Raw genomic sequence first — 25,859 nt, forward strand, 5'->3', positions numbered from 1 at the left:
GATGTGGAGTATAAAATGCACATGCACGGTCAGATGGTTAAAGTGTAGCTCTGGTCTATTTTTAGTTCCCAAAATACCAAGAGAGTCTGACCAGAATGCCCACAAAAGAAAACCTATATTAGAGCTACCTTCTGTCTTCACTGCCTGTGTGCACTGACCTTACATGTGCAGTTTGTGCAGCTAGCATACATTGTACAAAACAGATCTTTAGTATTGTTGCTTATAATGCATTATGTTGGATTCTCAAATTAAACAAGTAGTTTCACATAGTGAGGACATTACATGAAAAGGCTGCTCTAAATGCTCGCTTTGATACGTTTTTGTTTTCCTACTCTTGGCTCTGCATGATGTACACGGCTCTGGCTAGAAGCACAAGAAGCTCCGCCTGCTGTTTATCATGGGCAGCCAATCATAAGGAGGCTGACTTAAAGGGAGAGCAGCTAAAACAGGTCAGCAAACATATACAGGCAGCTGCAGGTCAACAGAGTAACAAAGAGCAATGCAAGAGTAATGTAACAGTCCATGTAGAATCTGAACTGAATGATAAAAAACCCCAAAAACGATTTCATATTGTTCATATGTTTTAAGAGATATGCTTAAGAGGTATTCCAGGTTGATTTGTTAGCGTCTATTGGCACTGCACTTCATATAAAATGTGCTCGGACACTTGTGTGTCAGTGTGTGCATTTAAAAAAACAAAACAAACCCCCCCAAATATGTGGTGACGTACACCAGAGAGGGCAAGTAAGACCTAACCTGATCTGATGGGGACCAACTAACAAAAATGGTCAGAGTCAACTGGTATTATGGGAAAAGAAAGGAAATTATATGTCGCTGAGGTCAAAAGGGAAGTTTTATGAAGTGGATTTGTGTAGAGAAATCAGATGTTCACATGGAAGCTTCTTAGATGACGCACCACACAAATGAGCAGACTGACAGGCAGAGAACGTGGATGCGTGTGAGGAGAAACAGCTACAGAATGGGAGGGGAGGTCAAACACACCAAAGGCTATATATCCATAAAAATCCTTGTTTAGTAGTAATAATAATAATAATAATAAAAAATCAACTTGTTTAAATATGAATATTATAAGTCTGCTTTCTCATGGTTAGGAAATCAAATATAGTCTCTGTGGGGGTTAGGGGGGGCAGGATGGGGGAACCCTCCTATTACTACAACTCCATGTCCTGGGCCTCGTCTTCTGAGAAGTCAGACATGGAGCTTTCAGATGAAGAGTCGCCTGCCCCCTCTTCCTGCTCCTTCAGAGCCTCCTCTGTTGCATATTTCTGAATGTACTCTGCGGAAGAAATAGAGAAAACAGATTTAAAAAGGTGAGCTGGCTGGTCTGCAATAAAAAGGAAAATACCTCCTGAAAGGAAAATACTTCTACAAATTTATATTCTGCTGGATACAAAAAACATGGATTGCTGCAGGTAACATATTTTCATTAGGTTGAACCTTTGATTTTCTGCTTGTACTCCTCTGGCCGATGAAGGTACATAGCAGCTGCATCTCCGTTCAGGGGATCGATGGGGTTTGGGTAGGCCAGCAGCTGGGGCAGGAACGACTCAAAGATGTTGGTCAAATCTGAAAAACACAAAAGGAAACCTACTGGTTAGAACTGAAGTTGTAGAGTCACCAGGAAAACTTGATTTAAAAAAAAAAAAGAAAAAGAAAAGAAAAGGCGCTTTAGAATTTATTTTTTTACAAATAATTATTAGAATTTTGTTTTCCTTTCCAAGTTACAGATCTATCCTTCATGTTTAAAGTTACATAACACTGCAGCTTCATTAATCCACACTGCCAACATAATCTGGTTTATCCCAACAAAGCCCTCGGAAAAAACAAAAAAGCTAATTCACATTAGATATGGTAAACCAAGAAACACAGAAGTACACTTACCTACATTTTTACTGTAATAATGATTCGAGATGCCTGGTCTGATGCTCTAATGTGCGCATGCATTAATTCAACAATCCAGAGGTTTGTGTTTCACAGTTTGGCTGTTGACTGGCTATTAAGAACTCCAATACTCTCATTGTGCATGTCTCCCCACTGGATACTCTACCATTGCCTTGGAAAGTGGACTGCCCCAACTCCAGGTTGACAGTTTTAGGGTTTGCCCCCAAAGCATGTAACCTTATAAAGCTCTCCAATATGAACTGCTGTTCATTTAATGGCTGTTATTTTCGGGCAACTCGTAAATGTAACCTCTAATCTGAATAAACCTGGTAAAGAAATGTCATTCCGTTATGTGCCCAATAAAAATCTGGGTGCTCTTGTTGAGTTACCATATCATAGCTTAGTTTAGCTTAATTTAAAAGGGGTCAGTTGGGCATTAACTCAAAATTCTGAGCTTGATAAACTCACACAGGAAGAAACAAACAAAAAAAAACAAAACACCGCTTTTCACTAGTTCTCAGCTAGTTCTCTCAGAGCTGAGGGAGAGTCCAAAACCTGAGATGACACTTTCATCTCCTAGGTGTCACTGTTGGGTCCATTTATGTAAGGAAAGCAAACACTCCCCCAGTTCTTTTCCATGGTTTTTGGTGTTTACAAGATTAAATCTAATGCTTTTGCTCCCTCTTCCTTTGTATAGGCTCATTACACAATGCTTGGCTGACTGGCCTATTCCTGTCATTTGGCTTATTTCTGTGTGGTTTGTTTTGTTGTTATTGGTTTTTTTTTTAAACATCCGACACAAAACCTACAGTAATCCACACAAATACAACATTCGCTGGAAAATAATTAAGACAGAATGAATTCTCAGTTCATTTTTATTGGTTCTGTAAATAGCATTTAGTATTCTCCCGAGTAGGAACATGAGCTAAAATAAATACCAAGGGATGCTGGAACATCTGCTAGGTATATTACAGTAAAGTCATTTATACTACTCAACAGCTATTTTAACCCTGTGAAGTGGATATTATGGGAAATTAATGGGGAATTTTACTGAGAGAAGGGCACGGGGAAGCCAGGGAAGCAGGGAGACCAGCAACAGTGAGGGAAAGTAACTGAGTATAATTGCTCCCATCAAGTATATGTGGGCATGTCTTCCACAGCTGACAGATAATAACTCACTCCTGTCGAAGGTGACTGTTTTCTGACCTTGCTGGTTGAGAGTATTACCTTGTTAGTGTTCACTTTTCCCCACAGTAAGTAGATTAAAGAGCAACAGTACACCATTTGCTAAAGAGGAGCTGCCAGTATTTATTTTGTGCGGATGGCACTTTGTCAAGTTCTTCACACATAATCACACGACCCTCAGAGAGGGAACTCAATACAGACACAGAGTGTAGTCACTCACCATAAAGGGCTGTCCATGTCTGGTTGATGACATCTAAGCACACCGTTCCTGATCTGGGAAACAGAGGGAAAAGAGAGTTACAGGTTAAAAGGCCAAAGGCAGGCAAGGACGAATCTGTGTATGTTGCTACGCAGAGTTTTTCTTTTTTCTACAAAAGAGCCATCCTGTTTTGAAAATGTCTTCACGTTTGTTAAGAGAAATGCAAAATTAGATGCAACAGGTGTACTTCCCAGCAGCTTTTGAGCAAACTGTGGCCATTCAGCTGTATATTTCCTGTCAATTCTGAAAGTTGTGAAATATCATGTGACTAGAACGGCCTGTCCCTACTAAATATATAACTAAAACCAAGTTGCTGTGTAAATTAATGTCAAGTTTCAGTAATTTAAGCTTTAGATTGTTATTGTTGACATATTCCTAGCCACAGATCAACAGTTATATAAATACACTTATTACAGACCTTACCCACTGGCTAATAAAAATGTTTCTATTAAACTTGCCATCATTTGCTGGTGAGAACAGCCTAGATGCCCTGCTATTTTTGGTATTTGAAACGCTACACTGTCACATATGGGGAGGAGGCACAAGTTTTTCCTGCTCACCTTTATGGACTGTTCAGTGGATTTACGGACTCAGAAAAGCAAAGAGCTTGACCGAGCAGGTACAAACGTACTTACAAACATAAGAAAAACAAAAGAAAAACACAGCAATTCTGAATTTTTTGGTCAAGTTTGGCCAATATTTTTCTGCTTCTCTTTTTGGTTTGTTTTTTGCCATCATTTTCTGGTGCCCAAAGATTACTGGAAATCACAGTGAAACAGTATTACTGGTACTTATATGGTGCGTTTCTTCTTTATTTGACCACTCAAAGCTAGTCCAATCCACTGTTCATCTTTGTACAAGCGCTTTGAACCTAATGTTCACACACTCGCACTCTTATAGATGCACCTTGGGGCAACTCACAGTTGTACAGTGTCTTGCTAAACGATACTTTGACATGCACACTAGAGGAGCCGGGGATTGAACTACCGACCTTCCGATTGGTAGATGAGCTACTCTACCTGCTGCCCTTTCAATACAACTCAAACATTTTCAGCTGTTAATTTTGTCATCTGTGAACATTAAGTAAGCATAAAATGAACGTGATGGCCAATGGCACTCCTATAACTGAGTTAGGTTAATCCTTTTCACATTTTAACATGAACATTTTCAAAACAAGACTTGACAACATACAAATATGAATTCTTGAGCTTCAATACTTGCATTAATAGTCTGAAATGGTGCAGCAACTTACGCTTCATCAATGTTGGGATGAAAAATCTTGTTCATGAATCCTGAAAAAGACATGGAATAAGTTAGGACAGTGCTAAAAACTAAAATTAAGATGAATAAGTCTGGATGTAAAGTAGAGTTAGAGTTCGTACCTATTGATGGTGATTTGAATGGGTATTTATCAGGAAGATCTACTCGCACTTTCCACACGCCTCCCTCATACGGTGCTGTACATAAGGAGGGGACATAGAATACATAACAAAAGAACAAAGCTGAGTGCAGACGACAGACTTTTATTCGCCTCAACATCATCTTCCACCCTTCGTGTATTTAAATGGATTTAAAAACAGTGTTATAATCAATTTTCTCTGCTACACATGAGCTTCCCTCATCACGTATCTGTCATTTTATGCAGTAATGCACTTCAGCCCAGGAGAAATCTTTACTTCCAAATCACTTCAAATAATACGCTGACATCAAAGAGGAAGCGACTCGGATTTTGCGGGGGTGTTTGGTGCTTGCCCAGAATAGCTGTGTGTAACAGGACCCTCGTGTGCTGTGCTGAAACTGAGAAGCACATACATGACAGATAACGCACATGACGGTTGATCAGCAATGGGGACAACAGTTCCCCTTTATTTGGCATTGTTTCGAGGCAACATAAACAGGGTCAAACACACACTTCCCCTCTTTGCTGATGCGTAAGTGACAGTGGTTTTAGTGTGACAGATGTTACAAGTAGCATATGAAAGAAGTATTTCCTGCTGATGAGGCCACACTCCTCATCCAAATTCCCCTCAAGCCTGTTCAAGCCTAGCTCCTTTCCGTTTTACACTTCGTGGCCTCAGCTCTAGTTTTGCGTTTTGCGTTTCTTGCCTGCTGTGAAAAAGCACTTTATGTTCTAAACAAAGAGACTGACAGTCCTGCAGCGGCTGCTCTCACAACCACATTTACTGTCACTTCATGCTCTGTAAATCAATCTTAACATCTCATTTGTTTTTATGGCGATGGCATTCATGTTAATAGCTGGTTTAAAATACATTAAAATGCTTGCTTAATAGCACTGCATTCAAGGGAAAAAAAAGGTACCCTGGATAACCCCTTAATTATTTTAGAACATGTTACTGAATAAGGTCTCAGCAGCAATATTCAAAATGTCTGTGGAATGAGAAAAAAACAAAACAAAAAAACTGAAAGAAGAAAATCTTACTTCCTTGTGGTCCAAAAAACTTCACTACAAATTCATTGAGTCCACTGAGGATGGTGACTTCATGCTTGCTCTCGATGCTGTAGGACAGTTAAGGAGGATTGCTTCACGAAAAGCATACACATAAACAAACAAAGAACTGCAGGACTGATTCTATCGTTTGGCTTCTGTAGAAACAGTCAGTGAGCTGTGGTTGCTTCCTGTATCATCACATATTTTCCTGCATGGTAGACAAATGCACAAGAATAACCTGCCCGGTTTCCTCTCTCCTACCTGACATGATTGTCTGTATCACTGTGAATTATGAAGACTAAACAGAGGAATGACAGCTTTTGACAAATGATAATAACTTAATTGTTTTAATCCATAATCCTGGAGAGGCGTTATCTATTGCAACTAATAGCTCAATGCCATGCCCCTCGGGACACTGAATTAACATCAGGATGCTGACTGAAGTGTTCACCCATCCTTCATCTGCTAACTATTCCAAGTCTCTTTTCCATGCGTCACTCTCCATGAGCACCTTGGCTTTCTAGAACTTGATATTACCACACATACTTCTGACAAAACAGTACTCACTGTACGCATGTCTACAAACTGAAATGCTAATTTTAGTCACTTCTCATAGTTGTAACTAATGGAGCCGACAGCCTAAGAGTCCAAAATATACAGTTAATACTGTACTGGTAATATCAGAAAAGGAGGTTTCTATAGTATCATATATAGCTGAAAAAACTATATATATTGTTGAGCATTATTGGTGCCTTCATAGATGTGAAAGCTACCCATGTGAGCTGCACTAATGCTCCCAGGGAGTCTTTCATACAGTGGTGAAAACCTCCATGGGATGCTTTTTATACCAAGTCATGTCACTGATGAGCCCAATTAGCTATGAGATGTTTGAGATAAGATGTATTTTTAGCATCCCAGCTCAATGTTTTCAGCCTAAACTTGTTTCTGGGATCAAACTAAAACAATATGTATACATTTGATGTGTTGTCTGAAGTTTCATTTACAAATATTTGCAAAAACAATGATTTCCTGTTTTTACCATGAGCCAGGTTTGTTTGTTTTTGTTTTTTAAAAGAAAGGTGTTAGTAAAGAAAAACAGCCTGTGTTTTCATTTGCTACTCCAGTCATAGCTATAATTATAACATAAATAAAGTTTAAAAAAAAAGAAAAAAAAAAAAGAAGAAATAGTCATTATCACACTAAGCATTCTGAATCACCGCTGTTTTTACAAAACCAAAAAGAAATCACTTTGCCTAAATGTGACCAAAGGAGATCATAATAAAAACATGAATCACCGTTTTCCACAGCGAACAGAAGCAGCTGTCTTGTTGATCCTGATTTAGTGTGGATCTAATTAGCAGCATCACTGACCCCAAAGGGTTAAATCAAACTGAAGGTTATTTTAAGTTCTGGTAGAGACTGCTAGGAGCAGATTGAATCCCTGGCTTCAACAAGGAAATGTGTCTATTTCAGACAGAAGAGGAACCTCTCTGTTCTGACTCGCACTGGAGTCAAGTAAGCATTATGAGGGTCTCCGATGCAAAATCCAAGGCAAACTAAATACTCATCTAAAGGTCACTAGGAAAACATAAACAAGCCCAGTGCCTAAAGAAACAACTCCTGCATCATATTTCAGTGCTCACACTCGCATAATTCCTCATTTTATTCTAGTTCTGCTCTTTATCTAAAAAGGGCATTTACACATCTAAAAGCTATATAAGACAAGGCAGCAGTGACAAGGAACAGGACGATACAGACTGTGTGTGTTGTGGTATGAAACAGAAACCGTGAGGTGTGGTGGGTGATAAGCGAATTATGGGGCTAAAACAACAGTAACTACACTGCACACTGACTGAAACTGGCCAGTCTAACTAGGAAGGCAGCGAAAAATCGACCCTGCTATATGATGTCACACTTACCTAAATTACAAAATAGAAATGCAAATGTAAGGGTCCTGATGGCCTATAAATATTAAACTGTTGAGTACGTTTAATATCTCATAGAGTAAGATAATGCTAACAGACACCACTGACATGTAACTTGCTTTCATCCAACTAAAATCTATCAGTTTTCATCTAATAAGGAAACAGCAGTCACATGTAGCCACAGATTCACCCAGTTTCAGCATCTGTCAGCAGCAGCTTCACCCAGACCAAGCTCGATTTGAATTTCAATCACTGCGGTTATACTTTCTATTCGAAAATTAAAAGAAAAAAAATATGGTTCACATGAATGCAATATGAATTCCAGCTTTTTAATTTAGGCTAAAAAGGCTAACGTGTAGAGTACACTTGACCCACTGATTGATTCAGTTAACCTAAAGATGAAGGAAAGAAGAATTTCAAAGAAGAATCTCTCTCAGACACAAGCTCAAAACTAATATCACTTCGATGTGATTCTTTCCATCTGTCTGGTCTAACCCAATAGCCTTTTCTACCCAATAAATAACTATAGGTCTCTGTTGACAATGTTCTCACACTACAGAAAAGGAATTTGGCATGTCTGTAAGAACAGAGGGAAGTTGTAAATTCCCCAACTGTTTGATGGATTGAGATGGAATGTGAAAAACACAGCCAACCAACTTACTAGCTTAACTGAGCTCAACTCTAGATTTGTTTTTGGTTTGTTGAAGTCGACTGTGTTCAGATTTGGCAAATAAGTCGAATAAACAATGTCAACAAGCACAGAAACACTGAGAAAATAGAACCTCTGCAACATTTACATGTGTATCCCTTTAAGAACATGTGACTGATTTGGGTGCATTTAGTTGTAACATGAGATACTTTGTATCTTTAACATCTTGAAAACATGGTAAAACACACTTGGATCACAAAAGGCTCTAAAGGTATAAGCATGCAGTGTAAAAGTGCAACACACTTAAATGTTGCACCTCATCTTAAAAGGTTATAATATGAAGTGCTAAAATAAATAAGCTGATAAAAGGGGAACTAAAATATAACTAAATAATTTGTCACCCAGCATGGGTAATCCCAAATACCCAAACAGAATTAATGGAAAAAGGACAATTAACTACAGAGTTATATCATTACTTATCTCACCCCCACGCAAAGATCGCCTGTCCAACCCTTGACCTTGGATTTATATAGTTAAAATCACATAAACAGGTAAGTCAATAAATATAATCCAACACACGGAGCCCAATCAAGCTAGGAGAACATACATAAATCCACACAGATAACAGAAAGCCTTGAACTGTAACCTAAATTCCTTCACTACCAGACTTTATTATAAGGATATACTGACTTCAACATGCCAGCTCACTCTTTAATAACACAGTGTTAGACATGAAAAAAGTAATAAAATAAATAAATAAAAAAAAAGGTACAAAAGAGCTCCTCTCAGACTAACAATTACCTTGTTACTCCAGGACTAAGGTCAATGTTGTCCTGATATTTCTTCTGTAGCCTATAAAACACATTTTAAATACCTAGATGTAAAAATATGCAGTAAATAGCATTTACAGTTGTGGTCTAGACATGTCTTGTTTTCTTTCTGGTCCATTCAGGCCTCTATCCCTGCCTGACCCAGGATCAAAATATCCCCTCGCAACCAGCCTCGTTCCAAGTACAGAAAACAAACACGACGGAGAATCATAAACAGCATACTGTCAAACAATGTGGCGTCAAATATGCTCAAACATTTCGCTCTTGGAGACAGCAGTTGTTGATCTAGTGATGGGAGGCACTGGCTATTTTCAAAGCATGTTCCTGTCTCTTGCCGTTTTTGAACAGCAGGGGTCGAGGAAAAGCCAATTCCATTCATCTGATCCAATTCATGTATTGCATCAAAGGACAATGACGTGCAATCAAATCAAACGATCAAACTGACTGCACAGGTCAGTTATTTACAGTTTTGCCTGAAACTACCAAGATTTCAGCCTTAATTACATAAACTGTGACTTGAGCTTCATCCAAGTCAGAATTATAAATCACATGCAATCTGACTAAGCTAATAACATGCACACTGTTTTACCTTCCACGTCATCAACATGCCAGGCTAGAAAAAGTATGCGATCCTCTGCAACAACAACTCGACCACAAGCACAAACGAGAGTCGGAGAGTTTGGAAGTTTAGATGTGCCCTTACCTGTAAACGAATGGCATATAAAACCTGCTATTGGAGATCGAAAGACTAAAGCAGCAGCAAGTCTAAAGACTTGGGTGTTAATCAATCTATAATAACATTTTCTAGAACAATCCCCCTCCCCCATAAGACTGAAAAATATTTTGTACCTGGGATGTTGCTTTAAGTCCTAATTTTCCACCATGCAATCACACTAATGATTTCCATCCACCATTTGTTCTGCCTGTCATATGGACAGCTAGCCATTGTAGCTGCTAGCAATGCTCTGTTGAGTCATTTTATTATTGCGCCACAGATGAACAGGTGCACGTATCTCTACCTTTGTAGCCTGGTGTGTGTTTTTGTCTCAAGAGCAGAAACATGTAGCAGACGCAGTTTTCTTGCATATTTAGTAAAGCGCTGTGCTTTGTTGGAGGATGTTGAAGGTGGTCTCTTTTAGATGTTAAATCTTTGATGGAGGCTAACACATACAGTGGTGTGAAAAAGTGTCTGCCTCCTTCCTGATTTCTTAGTGTTTTGCATATTTGTCACACTTACATGTTTCAGATCATCAAACTAATTTTAACATTAGACAAAGCTAAACAGTAAATACAAAATGCAGTTTTTAAATTATGGTTTCATTGATAAAGGTGAAAAGCAACACATCATGCAATGATCTAAAGAAGCACCTGAGAAACAAGGTCACTGACACCTATCAGTCTGGAAAGGGTTACAAAGCCATATCTAAGGCTTTGGGACTCCAGTGAACCACGGTGAGAGCCATTATACCAGGGGTGGGCAACTCTAGGCCTCGAGGGTCAGTATTAGATGCGTCCTTGATCCAACATAGCTGATTCAAATGATTAAATTACCTCCTCAACATGTCTTGACGTTTTCCAGAGGCCTGGGAATGAACTAACCATTTGATTCAAATGTGTTGACCCAGGGTGAGATCTAAAACCTGCCTCGAGACCTGGAGTTGCCCACCACTGCATTATACACAAATGCAGAAGACTTGGAACAGTGGTGAAGCTTCCCTGGAGTCAACATCTCATTCAGGAGGTCACAAAAGACCCCAGAACAACATCCAAAGAACCGCGGGCTTCTCTTGCTTCAGTTAAGATCAGTGTTCAGGACTCCACCATAAGAAAGAGACTGGGCAAAAATGGCTGCATGGCAGAGGTCCAAGACAAAAAGCACTGACCAAAAAGAACATAAAGGCTCATCTCAGTTTTGCCAGACAACGTCTTGATGATCCTCAAGACTTTTGAGAAAATAGTCTCTCGACTGACGAGACAAAAGTTGAACTTTTTGGAAGGTGCATGTCCCCTTACATCTGGCATAAAAGTAACACAGCATTTCAGAAAATCCTCATCATCATCATACCAACAGCAAAATACAGTGGTGGTAGTGTGATGGTCTGGTGTGATGTTTTGCCGCCTCAGGACCCGGAAGACCTGCTGTGGTAAATGGAACCTGAATTCTGCTGTATACCAAAACATCTTGAAGGAAAATGTCCGACTATCTGTTTCTGACCTCAAGCTGAAGTGGACTTTGGGTTCTGCAGCAGGAAAATGATCCAAAACACACCAGCAATTCCACCTCTGAATAGCTTAAGAAAAACAAAAAACAAATTTTGGAGTGGCCCAGACAACGTTTTGACTTGAAGCCGATTGAGATGCCGTGGCATGACCTTAAAAAGGCAGTTCGGGCTCGAAAACCCTACAATGTGGCTGAATTACAACAATTCTGCACAGACAAGTAGGATAAAATTCCTTCATAGCGCTGAAAAAGATAGCAGCTATAGTGGCCCAACCAGTCATTAGATTTAGGGGTCATTTTTTCCACACAGGGCCATGTAGGGCTTTCACCCCCCCTTAATACTAAGAAATTGCATTTTGTGCCATCTTGTGTTATCTTTGTCTATTATTTGAATGTGTTTGATGCTCTGAAACGTTTAAATGTGACAAACAGTTAAAACAGAAAATCAGGAAGGGGCAAACACCTTTTCACACCACTGTAGCCCTTGCTCTCAGACATGTCCAGGCTCATCCAGCTGTTGTGCATACAAGGAAACCTAACATGGCAATGCTATAGCGATATTACACCTTTATATAACTTCAAAATTTAGACTGGTATTACCACGAAGGATATGACACAGCACTAGAAGAAATGAATGATTGTCCTAAAATTCCTCCTTATCATTAGGTAAGAATCTGACTTCGGAATGTGGTAAAAATTATAGAAAATTGTTGAAGCGAAAGGTTCAGAGGCAAGATGTAAAGTAGTAAAGTGAAAGATATCAAGCTACAAATTCCCTTTTCAATGAAAAACTTACAACTTAGAAAGAGAGTACCATATTTATATTTCTGTGTTTGGAGATGAGGAACTCTAAGAAAGTCATCTCTATTTTACTTTCACTCCCTCACACACAGACTGTAGCAAAAAATATACAATCAAAGGCCTTGGAGATGAAAGGCAGGAAATATAGCAGCTGCCCTCAGGGTGTATGCAATAGGTAGGCTTCCTACACCGAGAGACAAATATAAACGACCAAAAGAAACACACATTCACACCCATTAACCATTGATGTAGAAAACTATTATTTCTATGAATACAAGCTGCAATTTGCAGAAAAACAGACAAAAAACACAGAAACAGACAACAAAGTCAATGTGACCAACAAGACTGTTCCTCCTGTTTAAAAATGGATTGAGAGACATGAATTATGCATGTGAGCACGTGAGACCATGAGTGTTTACTTCTTTGAAAATCTCTGCCAGCATACAACTTTATCTGTACATGTGGATTGTTCCTGCTAAAGTCCAATCCTGTGTTTAAATCTGGATGTGTTTGTGCATTCAACATTGTATGTATTACTGCACCGCGCCGAGCCGAGCAAGATTACTGTGTGACCTCCACTACACTCTGCCTGAAAACAGAGGCAGCTACTGTAGCACAGCAACCATCCTGCCACTGCAGGCAGAGCGAGTGATAGGCAGGGTGTTTCTGAGAGAGAGTGATTTAATCAACTCCACACCAAACAAACACTGTTCTCCCCTTGCAGTCATCATCACAAAACCTCACTGACCTACAGTCTCCCTCTTACCCTGAAGTAAACACTTTCCCCAAGTAGGGCATTTTCCGATATTGCTAATTAAGAAAAGACAAATTAAAAAAACAAAAAAAACACAAAAACAAAAAAAACAAATGTAGCTTGGTGTTAATGGGGATTTGCAGCCTGAAAAAACAAAACTAAAATTAAAATACAAACAACAACAAAAAAAAAACTAAAAAAAAAACTAAACCCCAGCTCATCGACTCTGTAGACAGATAATCCTGTGAATACATGGTCAGCTAAAGAGGAATGAAAATGAGAACAGAATCAAGCCTGCAGCTGCAATTCAACTAGTCTACAGATGGCTCAAACCCACCCTTGTATTTACAAGAGTGATACGACAGTGGTTCTGTTTATATCTAACAAGATGTAAATAATTAATCTATATAATATGTAAACTTGCCAGTTGCTTTACTGGCTCATAAAATGACATGAACTCTCCGTTAAATCTAATCCAATGCAGAGGACTTTAAGTAAGAGTTCTTCAGAGTGTCTGCAAAGTAAAACAAGCCAAACAAAAAAAGTCAAATCAAATCAAATTATTATTATTATCATCATCATCATCATCATCATCATCATCATCATCATCCACTACTTAAACAATCCTGTAGTGATATACACCAGAAATGCCAGCAAATATGCTTCCACGCTTGTGCACTGAGGCAGACTCTGCTCACCACGTTACAAAGATTGCAAGGTACACAACGGGGAACTGAAGTACACAGTGAATCAGAACAACAGCAACATAAATTAAAGAGTAAACAAAGGATTTTACTAATATGAGAATTTGATTTACAGCAAATTCATTTTGATTCAAATTGTTCCTGAAACTGTGAATGCTGTAGGTAAAAACCTCTGGTGCTACAATGTTACTGATAATTTGTTTCAAACTACATCAGTAATGTGGAAGCAGATAGGTTAGCCTTCTGCTTATTTCATGTCTTTCCAACATCTCACTAAGAATAGAAGGAATCTCTGTGTCCCTCACCTTCTCTCAGTGCCATTTTTATTTTTTTTTTGCATAGTTTCTCCACTTTATTATTGGGCATTTTTAACCCCCTTTCTAGACAAATGCAGAAAGCCAGAATATACCACAGCAGCATTATGGCTCACTCCACCAGAGCACTTGAAAAAAAAAAAAAAGCTATGTTAGCTTACCTATCTCTCTGCTTAAATAACAATCAAAATAAGCTGGCTCTTTGGGAGCAAAGACGATGATTGATAATTATGGTAAATGAAGATGGTTGTTACTAATACCAGATGTCAAAACGTTTAGTGAACTGCATTCCTGCTATGGATAAAATATGTCACTATTTCTTAAGCTGCACACTATACTTTACTACTCTATAGTTATTTTCACATGCTAATATGTGCTTCTTGCAAGTACAGCACCTTTGGGTGGCAGCAAACATCTACATGCTTCTGAATTTAATATTTTATATTCAAAAGTTAATTTTTTACATGATATAATCAGACTAAATATTCCGTCTGTGTTACTAACTGAAAAAAGACAACCATTTAACTCATGAAAAAAGACAACCATTTAACTCATGGCCATATGGTGATCTATTTTACACTGTAAAATTTTATAGATAACACAGCTACAAAAAAAATAATTAAAAGACAGGGGGAAATGGTTAATTCACATTTAAAAGGCTAAACAATGCAAAAGGTACATCTGCTCAATGGTAACAGGTTGTACCTTGGACAGGCGCAGGTCTAGTTGTGCTTTAGAAAAACAAAGAAGCATTCTTTTACACCCACCACAAAATGAGCATGTTGGAAATGCTGAATGGAAATGGCTATCCTTTGCTTTTTTTTTGTTGTTTAAATCTCAAGTGTGGTGTTATTCAGCAAAGCTGGGCTTAAGCTGTCTGTTTTAGAATCAGCTCCGGCTCCTTCTGAGACATAAAGAGTCTGAATGCTGATGGAGGACCGGTGTGTGGGGCCTGTGCAAAAGAAAATCTTGCAGCAGGCTTTACATATCAATGGACATATGCCCCCAAAGGCCTGACTCAACTGAAATCCGATTGTAAATGTCTGGTACTGTTAAGCGGCGCACTCACTGGAAGGTGGATGGGAAATAAATTAAAAATAAAGATGTCTGTTTTATTTCTGCTTCAAAGATCCACAGTCTATAATTTTACACATTTAATAGGACTGCTTTCTCAAATATGCACAATCATTGCTCCTGAGAATAATAAACCTTGGGCAAACCTTTTAAACATAATACAGATTTCAAATTTCACCAGATGTAAAAGCCATCTGCACAAGACAACAACTTGCACTTGCAGCAAAATTGAAAAGCTCTTTTTTTTTTTACCCTTACTCATTTAGTAATAAACCGTAAATAGCCAGCTCAACATGCAAGAGTTAGCCAAATGTATTATTCACTTTGCAATGCAGATTTAGTTTTCATCAGATGCAAGTCTCAATATACCAATGGCTACCTCCCAGTGTGAGAGCCGGAGGAGCTCAGAATTGAGCAGACTAAGTTCTTTGTCTTCACTGGTGAGAGATGAGAGCCCACCCACTGCAATCAAATGTGAATCCTTCAGCTGCTCCTCCTCTCAGCCCTTCACTAAATCAACAGTCAATTTACAGCAGTAGTGACAGAGTCTGTGTGTGCGCACGTGCATTTGAGCTACGTGCATGCACATACAAATGAGTTGATCATTAACACAAAACTGAGCCAGTGCAAGAAAAACAATGGCCTGGATCTGAAGCAGCAGTCTAATGAGAAAATCTAATAAACAAGATGTGCTGCTTATTGTACAGAGAAAAACACAAAAAAACTCAAGAGACATTTTCAGGAAATGGCTATGGTGAAATTCGCTTTAATTAGAGAAACACGCGGGGTTAATTTTATCAACTTGACACAGATGAGAAATGAACAGCAGCAGATTAGCACAGTGAGGCAAGTATAGGGTGTGTAAGTATAGGTTGCATTTTTTTGATAAGGGCCTTTTACTTTATATGCAGGTTAATTTCAAGCAAATAAAAGCTGCAGTGGTTTTACTGCAACATTTAAATAGGCAGATCCAGCGGCTCTGGCCTACATGACCAAACTTAGTTACCCCATTGTCACTCCTTTGATTTTCCACACTAAAGCACCTCTGCATGTGAGTGACAGAGCCAGGCTGAACTCCCAAATGCTAGGGGAGGGAAAAAAAAAAAAAAAAAAAAATCATGCGAAACAAAGAGAGGAACTTCAGTCCATCTGTTTTTCCAAGGGAACGCAGCCATGCGTGCAGGAAGCTTCGCTGTATGCACTATGGGATTAACAGTGAGGGCCTCAAACACCCTACTGTCAGCGATGCCTTGCTCCTGGACCCCCAAAACAGGACTGTCAATCAGTGTGGCACCTCCTGAATAGTAGGGGCCTCATACACAATTGACTTTGTTACCTTGCATTCATTCACAAAGTCCTAAAAACGATAAAAAGCAGGAGCTCGGTTGGATGATATGTTTTAAACACGCCTGCAGTGACACAAGCAAAGTTATGCACCAAATGTAAATAAAGATAATAAAAACTGTGTCAACTGACAGCATCATGCATGCGGTTCAACACCCACAAAATCTTGACAAGACTTATATTTAACCGAATTTTAAATTCAATTCGATTTTTTTGTATGCTTTCAGATATTTTGCCTGTGGGAGTAATAGTATGGTGAGTAACTGAGGCAAAGGACAACTGTGCTTTACACTTTTTATACCTACAGCACGTCACATTATCTTGCAACCACAATGAAAATAAAATTGAAGTTAGCAAGTTTTCTATGAACTTCTTTGTGTCAACTACTGTGTAGTTATTCCAGCCCAGTAACAAAGCATGCTGGTAGCTTATGCAACTTCCTCATCAGACCAGGGCATTCCACATTTTGCTCATGGGTTCATTGTGCCTTCCATTTAATCAGTCAGGAAAGAGCATACAACTGCTGGCTCCTTCCCTACAATAAACTGCATCTAGTTAGTTCAGTCCAGCAATAATAGCACTGAGTGCAGTTTAGCTGCCCGTGACTGTGCGACATGGCCTGACGCAGCAGCAGGAGGTAGAGAGGGAGGGGTGGGTCACAGGGGCTTCTCTAAATGGGAAACACAAAAGAACCTACCGCTGATGCTGTCCGGATGTCATTCTACATGGGCACAATGGGCCAAAAAAAACTAAGCAGAGAGGAGATAAAGCTCAGGATTGGTATTACACTTAGCAAGGGAGGAGGGATGCTTTGGAGAGGACAATCAAAAATGTCCCATGAATCTGGACAAGTGAATAAATCAGATTGCGAAAGGTTGACTGCTGCGTAAAATGTTACTTTTAAAAAATAATTTAAAAAAGTCTAAAAATGTGAACTCTCCTTGAAAACTGCAAGTTGAGAGGTGTGATGTGCAACACCTTTATCAATATAAAAGGAGGTATATGCTAATGTTGACATGAGGTATTATGATGAATACTGGAGCAGATTAAAGCCTCTGACACCCCTCTGCGCAACTCTTAGCAGACTTGAATAAAAATTGCTGGTGGCCATGCTCCAGAGAGCCCTTTCAGCAGGAACTCAAAGGTTGAAAAGTACAGCTGGGATGTCATTTTGAGGACATCAGATGTCCAAACATCCCCTCTGATAGAGCGAAATTTTATTTACAGCAGAATATACACCTCAAGTCTTTACATCTCATATTAATTACATTTTTAGCACCTAGAGAAGAGACATTTTAAAACTCTTCTCTGTTGGTTTTCCCATTTTTAATTAAATAAACAATTTTGCAGTGTGTTAACTGAAAGACCAATTTTGTAACAATTACATTAGATAAATTAGAATTGTCACACATAAAGATGTCCAAGTCTTATTGTTGGTCAATTATATGCCAAGCAAAAGCGAGAGAAGTCAATAATAAGAGCCTTGTTAAAATGACCTGTTTTAGCACGCACAATAGGCTTAGTGCTATGTAATTCACCTGTTCTCAAATTCCAGGAGCTTCCCACCTGAAAGTCTTTGTAAAACAACAAGACCAATAAAAAATTATATGCAAATAACAGCACAACTTCCTACACAACAGGCTGAATGTAAAGCTCTTAGAAGTGACACACTGTGCTAAGCTCCTTCAAGAACATTGTGTTCGACATCAAAATCAGCCCAACCGAGACCAAGACAGAATACCAAATGTCAAGAGGTTATGCAGATGATAGGAAATTAATGTTAATTTAATGTTTAAGAAATCCAGTCTGTCAAGAAGCGGTCAATAAATATTGTCTCATATTGTATAGGAGGGAACGAACTAGCAGGAAGACGTATTACAGTGGAAAGTCACTGTACACTAACGCTTAATGTCTTCTCTATCAATATTTCACAGAATTGTACAAAGAGTAGTGAGTACTAGCATATAAAAGCAGGCTGCAGAGTATTGGCTGGCTTGGGACAAAGCTTAACTGAGTGGTGCTACATGTTAAGGTCATTCTGACATTCATTTTCACGAATTCCCGCACGGCCTCCGTTCTAGATTCACAGCTCTCCGGTGGCCAAAGTAAATTAATGCACAAGGCCTCTCAGAACCTGCGTCTGTCTAAAAGCCAGTGTGAGTTTCAGGTTTTGGTTACACTAGGGGGAGATGCATTGATAGCAAGCACAGAAACAGGTTCTTATTGATAGTTTAGAAGAAGGGCCTACTAGAATCTGGAGACCTGCCCGCTCAAGATCAAATCCAACTCTTTAAGATCTACATTTAAAACACACATAGCTGTCATTCTTAACACTTGCTGACCACTAGTCTTGGATGGTATGTTTAAACACTCAGGCCACTGTACAAAACTGAGCAGGCGGTATTTAGCAAACCTGCTCTTGCCTGTCAGTGAAGTAGCTCAAGAAGGAGAGGGGTTTTACTACACTCCAATGCTTTGTGTGTGGGTGTCCACACTACAACCTTTACAACTCTTGTTCTGTCCGTTTCAGCACCCTGTCACAGTTGCTACACCTTACACATAAATGGTGTCGAGCGGGGGAAGAATAAACTTTACATACTCATCACAATCTCTTACTGCAGTAAAAAAAGAAAGAAAAGAAAAATATAATGCTATAAATAGTATTCAAAGAGTTATATATTATTGGTCAGAAATAATTAAATTAAGCCCAAGCTTGAAAACAAAAACAAAACAAACAACACACTGTCAATATTTTAATTTTAAAACTATTAGTTTGAAGCTGTTGGGGTAACTTCTACTTGTTTTTGGTTTAATTCTGACCAGCCCACTTCTAACCCCATATTTGCAAAGCTTTTACTGCGATCCCATCAGCTGTTCTAAGTCCCTCCCTCATGTGGTTTCCGGCTAGTAACAGGCTACCCAATCATTAAGCTGGCTTCCACTGTTCTGGGACAAAAACAAAACTACTTGTTCATACTGTTCCTTCTGGAACATTGCATGGACTGGAAATCTGACGTTATGATTCACTTTTATAACTGCTTCTGTCATCCCTGAGTGAAGCTAAACAAATAAAGCAGCGGTGCAAGAGTAAACATGGTGACGACGACTTGAAAAGCAGAACACACTAGATGCTGCCAAAAAGTTCAAACATTCCACAGTGAAAATGACTGTAGGGGACATGACACCTGCTGTACCACGTAACAGCTGCCACACTCAGTTCCAGATCCAGTATGTCCAAAACTACACGTTAACACCCATCGAAAATGAGACAAGTTAGTACTGCATGCATTTGCCTGTTGACACTGAAGTACAGTGAGAGACACTGATCAGGTGGCCATTTTGATGCTGAAATTAACCAACTGACTAGCACGCCAGTTCAACAACGCTCGTTGCAGGTCTTCTTGTCAAGTGGTAGATCCAATAACACACATACCAAACCCTTAGTGGGGTTACAAAGCAAAGCTAGGTAAACCCAGATCGCTATACACGCAGCAATAACGCCAACGTCTTGCGACTAGAACAAAAGCAGCAGCGTTTTCAGTTGGGCTTACGTTATGTAAACAAGGTTCTGTGTAAGCGTGTGAAAGGGGCAGTTTGAGTTTGATTCCCGTCATAAAACAGAGGAGTGAACAAAGAAACCAAATTGCCACAAGGTGTTTTAGGTAGTCTACCTCTGCTACATCTGTTGGTGGTGTAGCAAAACATTTCTGTATAAGGAGAAAAACGTCGGCGTCTGTGCGGACATTGCAGTAATTTTCAGAGCTGGAGAGCAAGCTCTAGACAGCTAATGTTAGTTACAAAGAAATAATATTGCGATGGAAAAAAAATGCCGGAAGGACCTATGACCGATCTGATTAGCTAATACAGCTGTCCCGATAAGCGACTGAAGGTTCGCAGGACAGAATTAGCTAACACTTGGCTTTGCTAGCAAAATGTTGTTTACACAAAACACCAGTCATTCACTGTGAAAGCATTTTCTGCTTGAGGGGGGTTTCAAGAAAAACAAGCAGCACCAATAGAGTTCACTCATATAACGTTGACAAACTGTTCAGCACATAGCTGACCAGATAGCGATTGAGAGACTGTTGTTTATGTTCAGAAAGGATACAGTTTCACCACATCGGTATCCATTCGCCTTTTACCCGGACTTGGAGACGACATTTTTGCTTCTTCCACCGCAGAACACCCGTGAGAAAGCTGAAAGCTAGCCACCCGGAACGCTAGATAGTCTAGCAAACGGTACTATCCGAAAGTTAACATTTGCCTCCAGAAATGCTCGCAGCGAGACGTCTTCCCACTTCAACGTATCTCTACCCTAATGAGTAGCTGAGCTGTCTCTAGACCTCTGCCGTTCACTGCCTCTCAACGATATGACCATGGTTCCGACACAGGGATCCCTCCGCGAATGACGTCATATTATGTGCGACCCAAACGTCACCATAAATGGCCATGTTTGTAGTTTTATCCAAAATATCATTGTTTTTAATATTTAAGTTTCATTTGGAAACACGTACATGCCTGTTTTTACAGTTAAAAACTGATATATTGGAAAAAATATTTCAAGATGTTCAGGATATCATAATTGCGAGCAGTGGCTCAGCTCCTCCAGATTGTCACCCCTACATGTTGGCTGTCAGGACTTGCACCCCAAAATGTCTGGCAAGACCGACAGTCCATTTCAAGAACAGTGAATGTTTTTTGGGGGGAGGGGGGCATCAGTCTTGTGATTCATTTCTGTTAACTGACTAAGTTCCCCCAGAGTTATGCGAAGCTGAAATATACCTCATATCTTATTTATAGAATACAAACAAGACTTAATCTAGGGAAAGAATAAATAAAATGGTCATGGCTAAAAATACCACTTCTACAAGACCACAATACCTATCCATCTATCTATACATAAATACACTCATGCACATAAACACACTTCAGCAAATAAAATTAAAATAAACTTAAAAAAAACACATTCCAAAAAAAATCTTTGTGAAGCAGAGCCATCTGACACATTTGTACTGTGTGCATTTTTCTTGGATTTACAATATAATTTCATAAATTTTTTGACTGGCCTTATCTTACAAATCTCAGAAGAACGACATGCAAAGTAAAACAAACATTCAGAAGAGCAATTTATTAAACCCTTTTAGGAGCATCTACAAAGACAAAGGTACATGCAAGATAGTGAGAACTGCATCGGTAACGAAATATCACAGAAAATCAAGAATTTCAAACCGGGTAGCACGGATGAGAAAAAACAAAACATCACTACTCCAAAAAGATTCTGCTCTCTTCGAGGACAGCTATTGTATCCATCTGGTGTTTAAGCAAAACAATACACACATAAGTACTTCCTCACAGTCTTTTTTTTTTTTTTTGCTAATCTGAGGTTAATGTTTACTGCTCTTGCAAAGAACTCAAAATACGATAAAGGTAAACATCATCTTTCCAGTGTAGAGCCATGTGGCCCTTTCTCATGATCTTCTATATTCCACAAAAATCCAGACCATCACGTTGTCATCAAGGACTACCAAAGCAGACTTTGTGGTCATGTGGATGGCGGTACACATCCCAAATCTTTTGTAGCCGAACTGAAATGTTTTTTAAAAAGCCACAGCATTCATTCATTCACATTTTTTACTGTTTACTGGGAACACATTCATTTGTCTAATGACACAATGAACCTTATTTGTCCTTGACAAACACTGAACAGAAACAAGACCTCAATTGATGGCTTACATTTAATAACACTTGACACTCCTGTCATTCATAATATGGATTCTGTACCACAAACAAGAGTGGAGGTCAGTTCATCACTTCAGTGTTGCAATGCTGTTTTTGTTTGCAAAGAGTCTACTGAGATGGCGAAGAGGAAACCTGCCACTGTCGGAATATAGCAAACACCCTTTTAGATTTGTCACGGGGGCCCTGGAAGAAAAAACAAACAAACAAAGCAAAAATCTGTAAATCTATCATATTCATGTCTGATGACTCTTTTTTATGAAATATAAATATTTGAACTTTTTGTCTTGCCTGTGCTGGACTGCCTTCGTCTATACTGGAGTTCTTCTTCATGGGCATGAGGAGGTCCAGAGCAGCTTTCCAGCCCTGCTGATAAAGTCCTGAACCTTTTTCTGAAAAAGGGATAGCCCCAGGATCCACATTCTCCTTTCCTACGGAGATCCAGGGACACCATTCCCTGTGCTGAGCTAAGGGGTCAAATACATTCTTGGGCAAGGGCCCATCCTGAAATAAGAGATAGTAAGTCAACATTTGTATTATACACCTCTGCCTTAAAAAAGGGAATGTTTGTCTTTCATGTTTTAATTTAACAAAATTTCTAACTGAAATGTAAACCAAACAAAATACTCAAATTACTCTTGAAACACTGGCTGAATAACCAGGCAGGACTGTACGGATTCCCTCAGATAAAGTCTGATGCCATCATTTAAAAAAAAAAAAACCACAACAAAAACAAACAAAAAACCTCAGTAATGTTAGTTCTTACTAGACCACCAGCTGATGAGAGGCACAGGCGCTTTGGAGGCAGGCTAGTAGTGCCGTCAGTCCCTGAGCCATCTCCCTGTCCTCTACTGCGAGTTGCGGGCCTCTTGCCCCTCGTCAAAGGGCTTGGCAGTTCTTCGCTGGGGCTAGGTGAGTCTCTGCTCCGGGCACGCAAGGCCACTGGGGAGGAGGTACCCTCTCCCTGTAACATACACCAAGACAGCATAGAAGCAGCTTAGTATATTCTGAAGTTTACATTCACTTGTTCTAATTGAACGGATTAATAAGCGTGCATCATAGCTTGTGCACAGCGTGGTTCAGTGTTTTTCCAGCTAATGGCACAGCTCGGGAAATACGCCTGGTCCTCCTCCTTACCTGGTCAGAGCGGGTGGAGTCCTGGCTCCGCAGCTTCATGCGACAAGGAGTTGTAGCAGGGCTCGGTGAGGTGGAAGTCGAATGCTCTCCCTGACCATCATTTGGGGTTGCTGAAGCAGGACTGGTTGCCCGAACAGGGGTGCCCAGTGTATTTGTTGAATTGTCTGCTTCACCTCCCATTCCCTCCATCTGATGGAAATTCCACAAGCCCACCTTGCGCATACAGTAGGAGCAGGTGAGGATCGGCAGGCTCATGGCGTGCAGAGCAGGACTAAGATGGAGAAAAACACTTTTTTGTCCCATGTTTCTAAATTTTCACGCAACTTTTAATGTCAGCATATGACAACACTGATTTCTATGAAAGGAGTTTCGAGTTACATCTCACCTTGCTGCCCAACCGCAGAGAGAAACAATACATGCTGCCATCTGGATAGCTAAAGGCTCAGAGCAAGGAGTCTCTCCCATTCTTTTTTGTTCTTCCTCAATCACCTGCAGCATACTGCTGATAACGTCCTCTGTCAAAGACTGCAAGGAAAGAGTGGTCAATAAGTATAGGTGAAGGAGTGACTCAGACAACTGTTTCTATAATCTCGATAATGCATTCTTTTAAGTGTATTCTCTAATGTAAATAATATGTATAATGCTTTAAACAGCACTGAAGTCAGTATCCTAAAAAGGCTGAAGCCCTTCTGCAGCTTCACCATAGACTTCAGCTGCTCCGGTTTCATTGCTGGCAGCTGCTGTGCAAGGAGACAGGCGCTCTGGAAGCGCTCCAAAAAGGCAGCAAGAAGTGTCGATGGTTCACAGGCTGGAACAAGCCAGAAACGCTCTGAAATAAAAGCAACATTTACCATGATCATTACATGGACAAAAAAGAAAATCAAAGTTTATTCAAGGCAAATTACTTTTGCTGATATATACGTTTTATGCAAAATGCTTGCTCCCACCTGGACATGGAAAGTCAGGCCAAGGACAAAACTTTTCATGCTGTGTCTGAAGCTGCCTTGATATCTCTGCAATGCGGCTTTCATCTGTTTAAAAGAGGAGATGTGCTTCAATTTAAAAAAAAAAATTTTGGCAGCCCAACAATATCAACCTAACCTTGCCAAAAAAAAAAACAAAACAACCTGTTTGTCCTCTAGTGTTGTTATTGTGCAGTTGCTTTAAGTTTCACTCACATTTTTCAAAGTCTAAAGTTGGCTGCAAGGATGCACATAGGAAAGCCTGGCAGCTGCAGCACTTGAGCATATCACAGCCAACACTGATCCAGCCATATCTGGCACACATCAAAGGGGAAAGTATGCGTGGTTTGCCTGCCCATTTCAAACAGTGCGGCGCTAAGGGAAACTTCAACTTACATACAGCAAGGACATGTAATAATAACAACATAACATAAAAACAAGAACTAAGATGGCTCATACTGATTCAAAATGAGGGAAAAAAGGATATTGAATAGGATTCCACTCTTGAGAAAAAGGCTTCTTTGTTCGTTGCTTCGCAAGGTGCTTGAGAGTTGCTTTTCACTTCCAGCACATTCAAATCCCCTTGTACACTGAAATCATCAAAAAGGGGAAAACACATCTTCAGTATGCAGTTTTATTTACATGATTGATAAAACAAATATAACTGGTTAAAGCTATGCGTACTTCACGTTATATGTTTCCTATTTTCATTTTATAATCGCACACTACTGAATAGAATCGATTCGTTTAACCTAATGATGGAAGCAAAACCGCAAACTTGCAAAGTAAGGAGTTACTACCAAACTTAAGGTCCCCACCCCCTCTTATCTCTAACTGTACACAGTGGCGACAATTCAGATGCTACCATAACAAACTTGCCCGATGAATACAACAATGAAAGCACAAAGGCGTGCCAGTTCCTAGCTTAGATGCATCCAAACCTGCGGAATCTCATCCGTCTTCTCGTTATGCTGACTGAATGAAGCTAAAAGTACAGCTAGCTAAGTGGCTAGGCAAACTAGCTAGCGCCAACTTGTTCTCCGTCTTTTTAAATTGAACCATGAGCGCTCTCTGATAAAAAAAAAAAGAATCGCACCTGTTGGAACCCACGCCTGTTGACGACACCCCCTCATTGAGAATTTCACGAACTTTTTCCGGGGAAACAATAGCAGACTTGTTGTGATTAGAATTGCCGAGACGATCCCCACGACTGCCGCCGAGAGTCGCCATGATCGGCTCTGCGGTCCCACGGAAAATACACCCTGAAACCGACAGTTCCGCTTCGTGATGCTGCAAGACCACAGCGCTGCAACAACATCACTTCTTCACCGTGAACATAGCTTAAATTTCAGAAGCGTAATTCCGTAAGGCTAAATTCATAGATTGACTGTTATTAATGTTTAAATGTAAAGAATTATTTGTTTGGTATTTAATATAAAAAAAATTGGGATTTAAAATGTACTTTTTTGTGTGTTTTTAACATTATTATTTTTACTTTTTAAATTTAATTTAAATTTAATTTTACTTTTTAAATTTAATTTAATTTCTTAAATTTTTTAAAATTTGTTTAGGGTTAGGGTTAAAATTTTACTTTTTAAATTTGTATTTTATTA

The 25,859-nt window shown here is 39.5% G+C and overlaps 2 protein-coding genes across 2 annotated transcripts; both read right to left on the minus strand.

Moving 5' to 3' along the window:
* Positions 1–1,013: 1,013 nt before the first annotated feature.
* ube2h (ubiquitin-conjugating enzyme E2H (UBC8 homolog, yeast)) lies at positions 1,014–20,824 on the minus strand. The gene is made up of 7 exons (XM_085436551.1): positions 20,520–20,824; positions 5,787–5,863; positions 4,729–4,803; positions 4,599–4,638; positions 3,308–3,360; positions 1,459–1,587; positions 1,014–1,297 (listed from the first exon to the last, which is right to left on the minus strand). The coding sequence occupies exons 1-7, from the start codon at positions 20,570–20,572 to the stop codon at positions 1,173–1,175; spliced, it is 552 nt and encodes a 183-aa protein (XP_085292677.1). The 5' UTR covers positions 20,573–20,824; the 3' UTR covers positions 1,014–1,172.
* A 700-nt stretch (positions 20,825–21,524) lies between these two features.
* zc3hc1 (zinc finger, C3HC-type containing 1) lies at positions 21,525–25,511 on the minus strand. Its single transcript, XM_085437224.1, has 10 exons — positions 25,343–25,511; positions 24,734–24,836; positions 24,463–24,613; positions 24,232–24,315; positions 23,986–24,113; positions 23,670–23,809; positions 23,285–23,555; positions 22,914–23,111; positions 22,439–22,651; positions 21,525–22,333 (listed from the first exon to the last, which is right to left on the minus strand). Exons 1-10 carry the CDS (start codon positions 25,474–25,476, stop codon positions 22,259–22,261), a joined length of 1,497 nt encoding a protein of 498 aa, XP_085293350.1. The 5' UTR covers positions 25,477–25,511; the 3' UTR covers positions 21,525–22,258.
* Positions 25,512–25,859: the final 348 nt, after the last annotated feature.

Source organism: Copadichromis virginalis, linkage group LG17 (genome assembly GCF_057382275.1).
Source record: "Copadichromis virginalis isolate Kocher_CV1m ecotype Utaka linkage group LG17, C_Virginalis_male_GT1.1, whole genome shotgun sequence".
NCBI classification, from domain to species: domain Eukaryota; kingdom Metazoa; phylum Chordata; class Actinopteri; order Cichliformes; family Cichlidae; genus Copadichromis; species Copadichromis virginalis.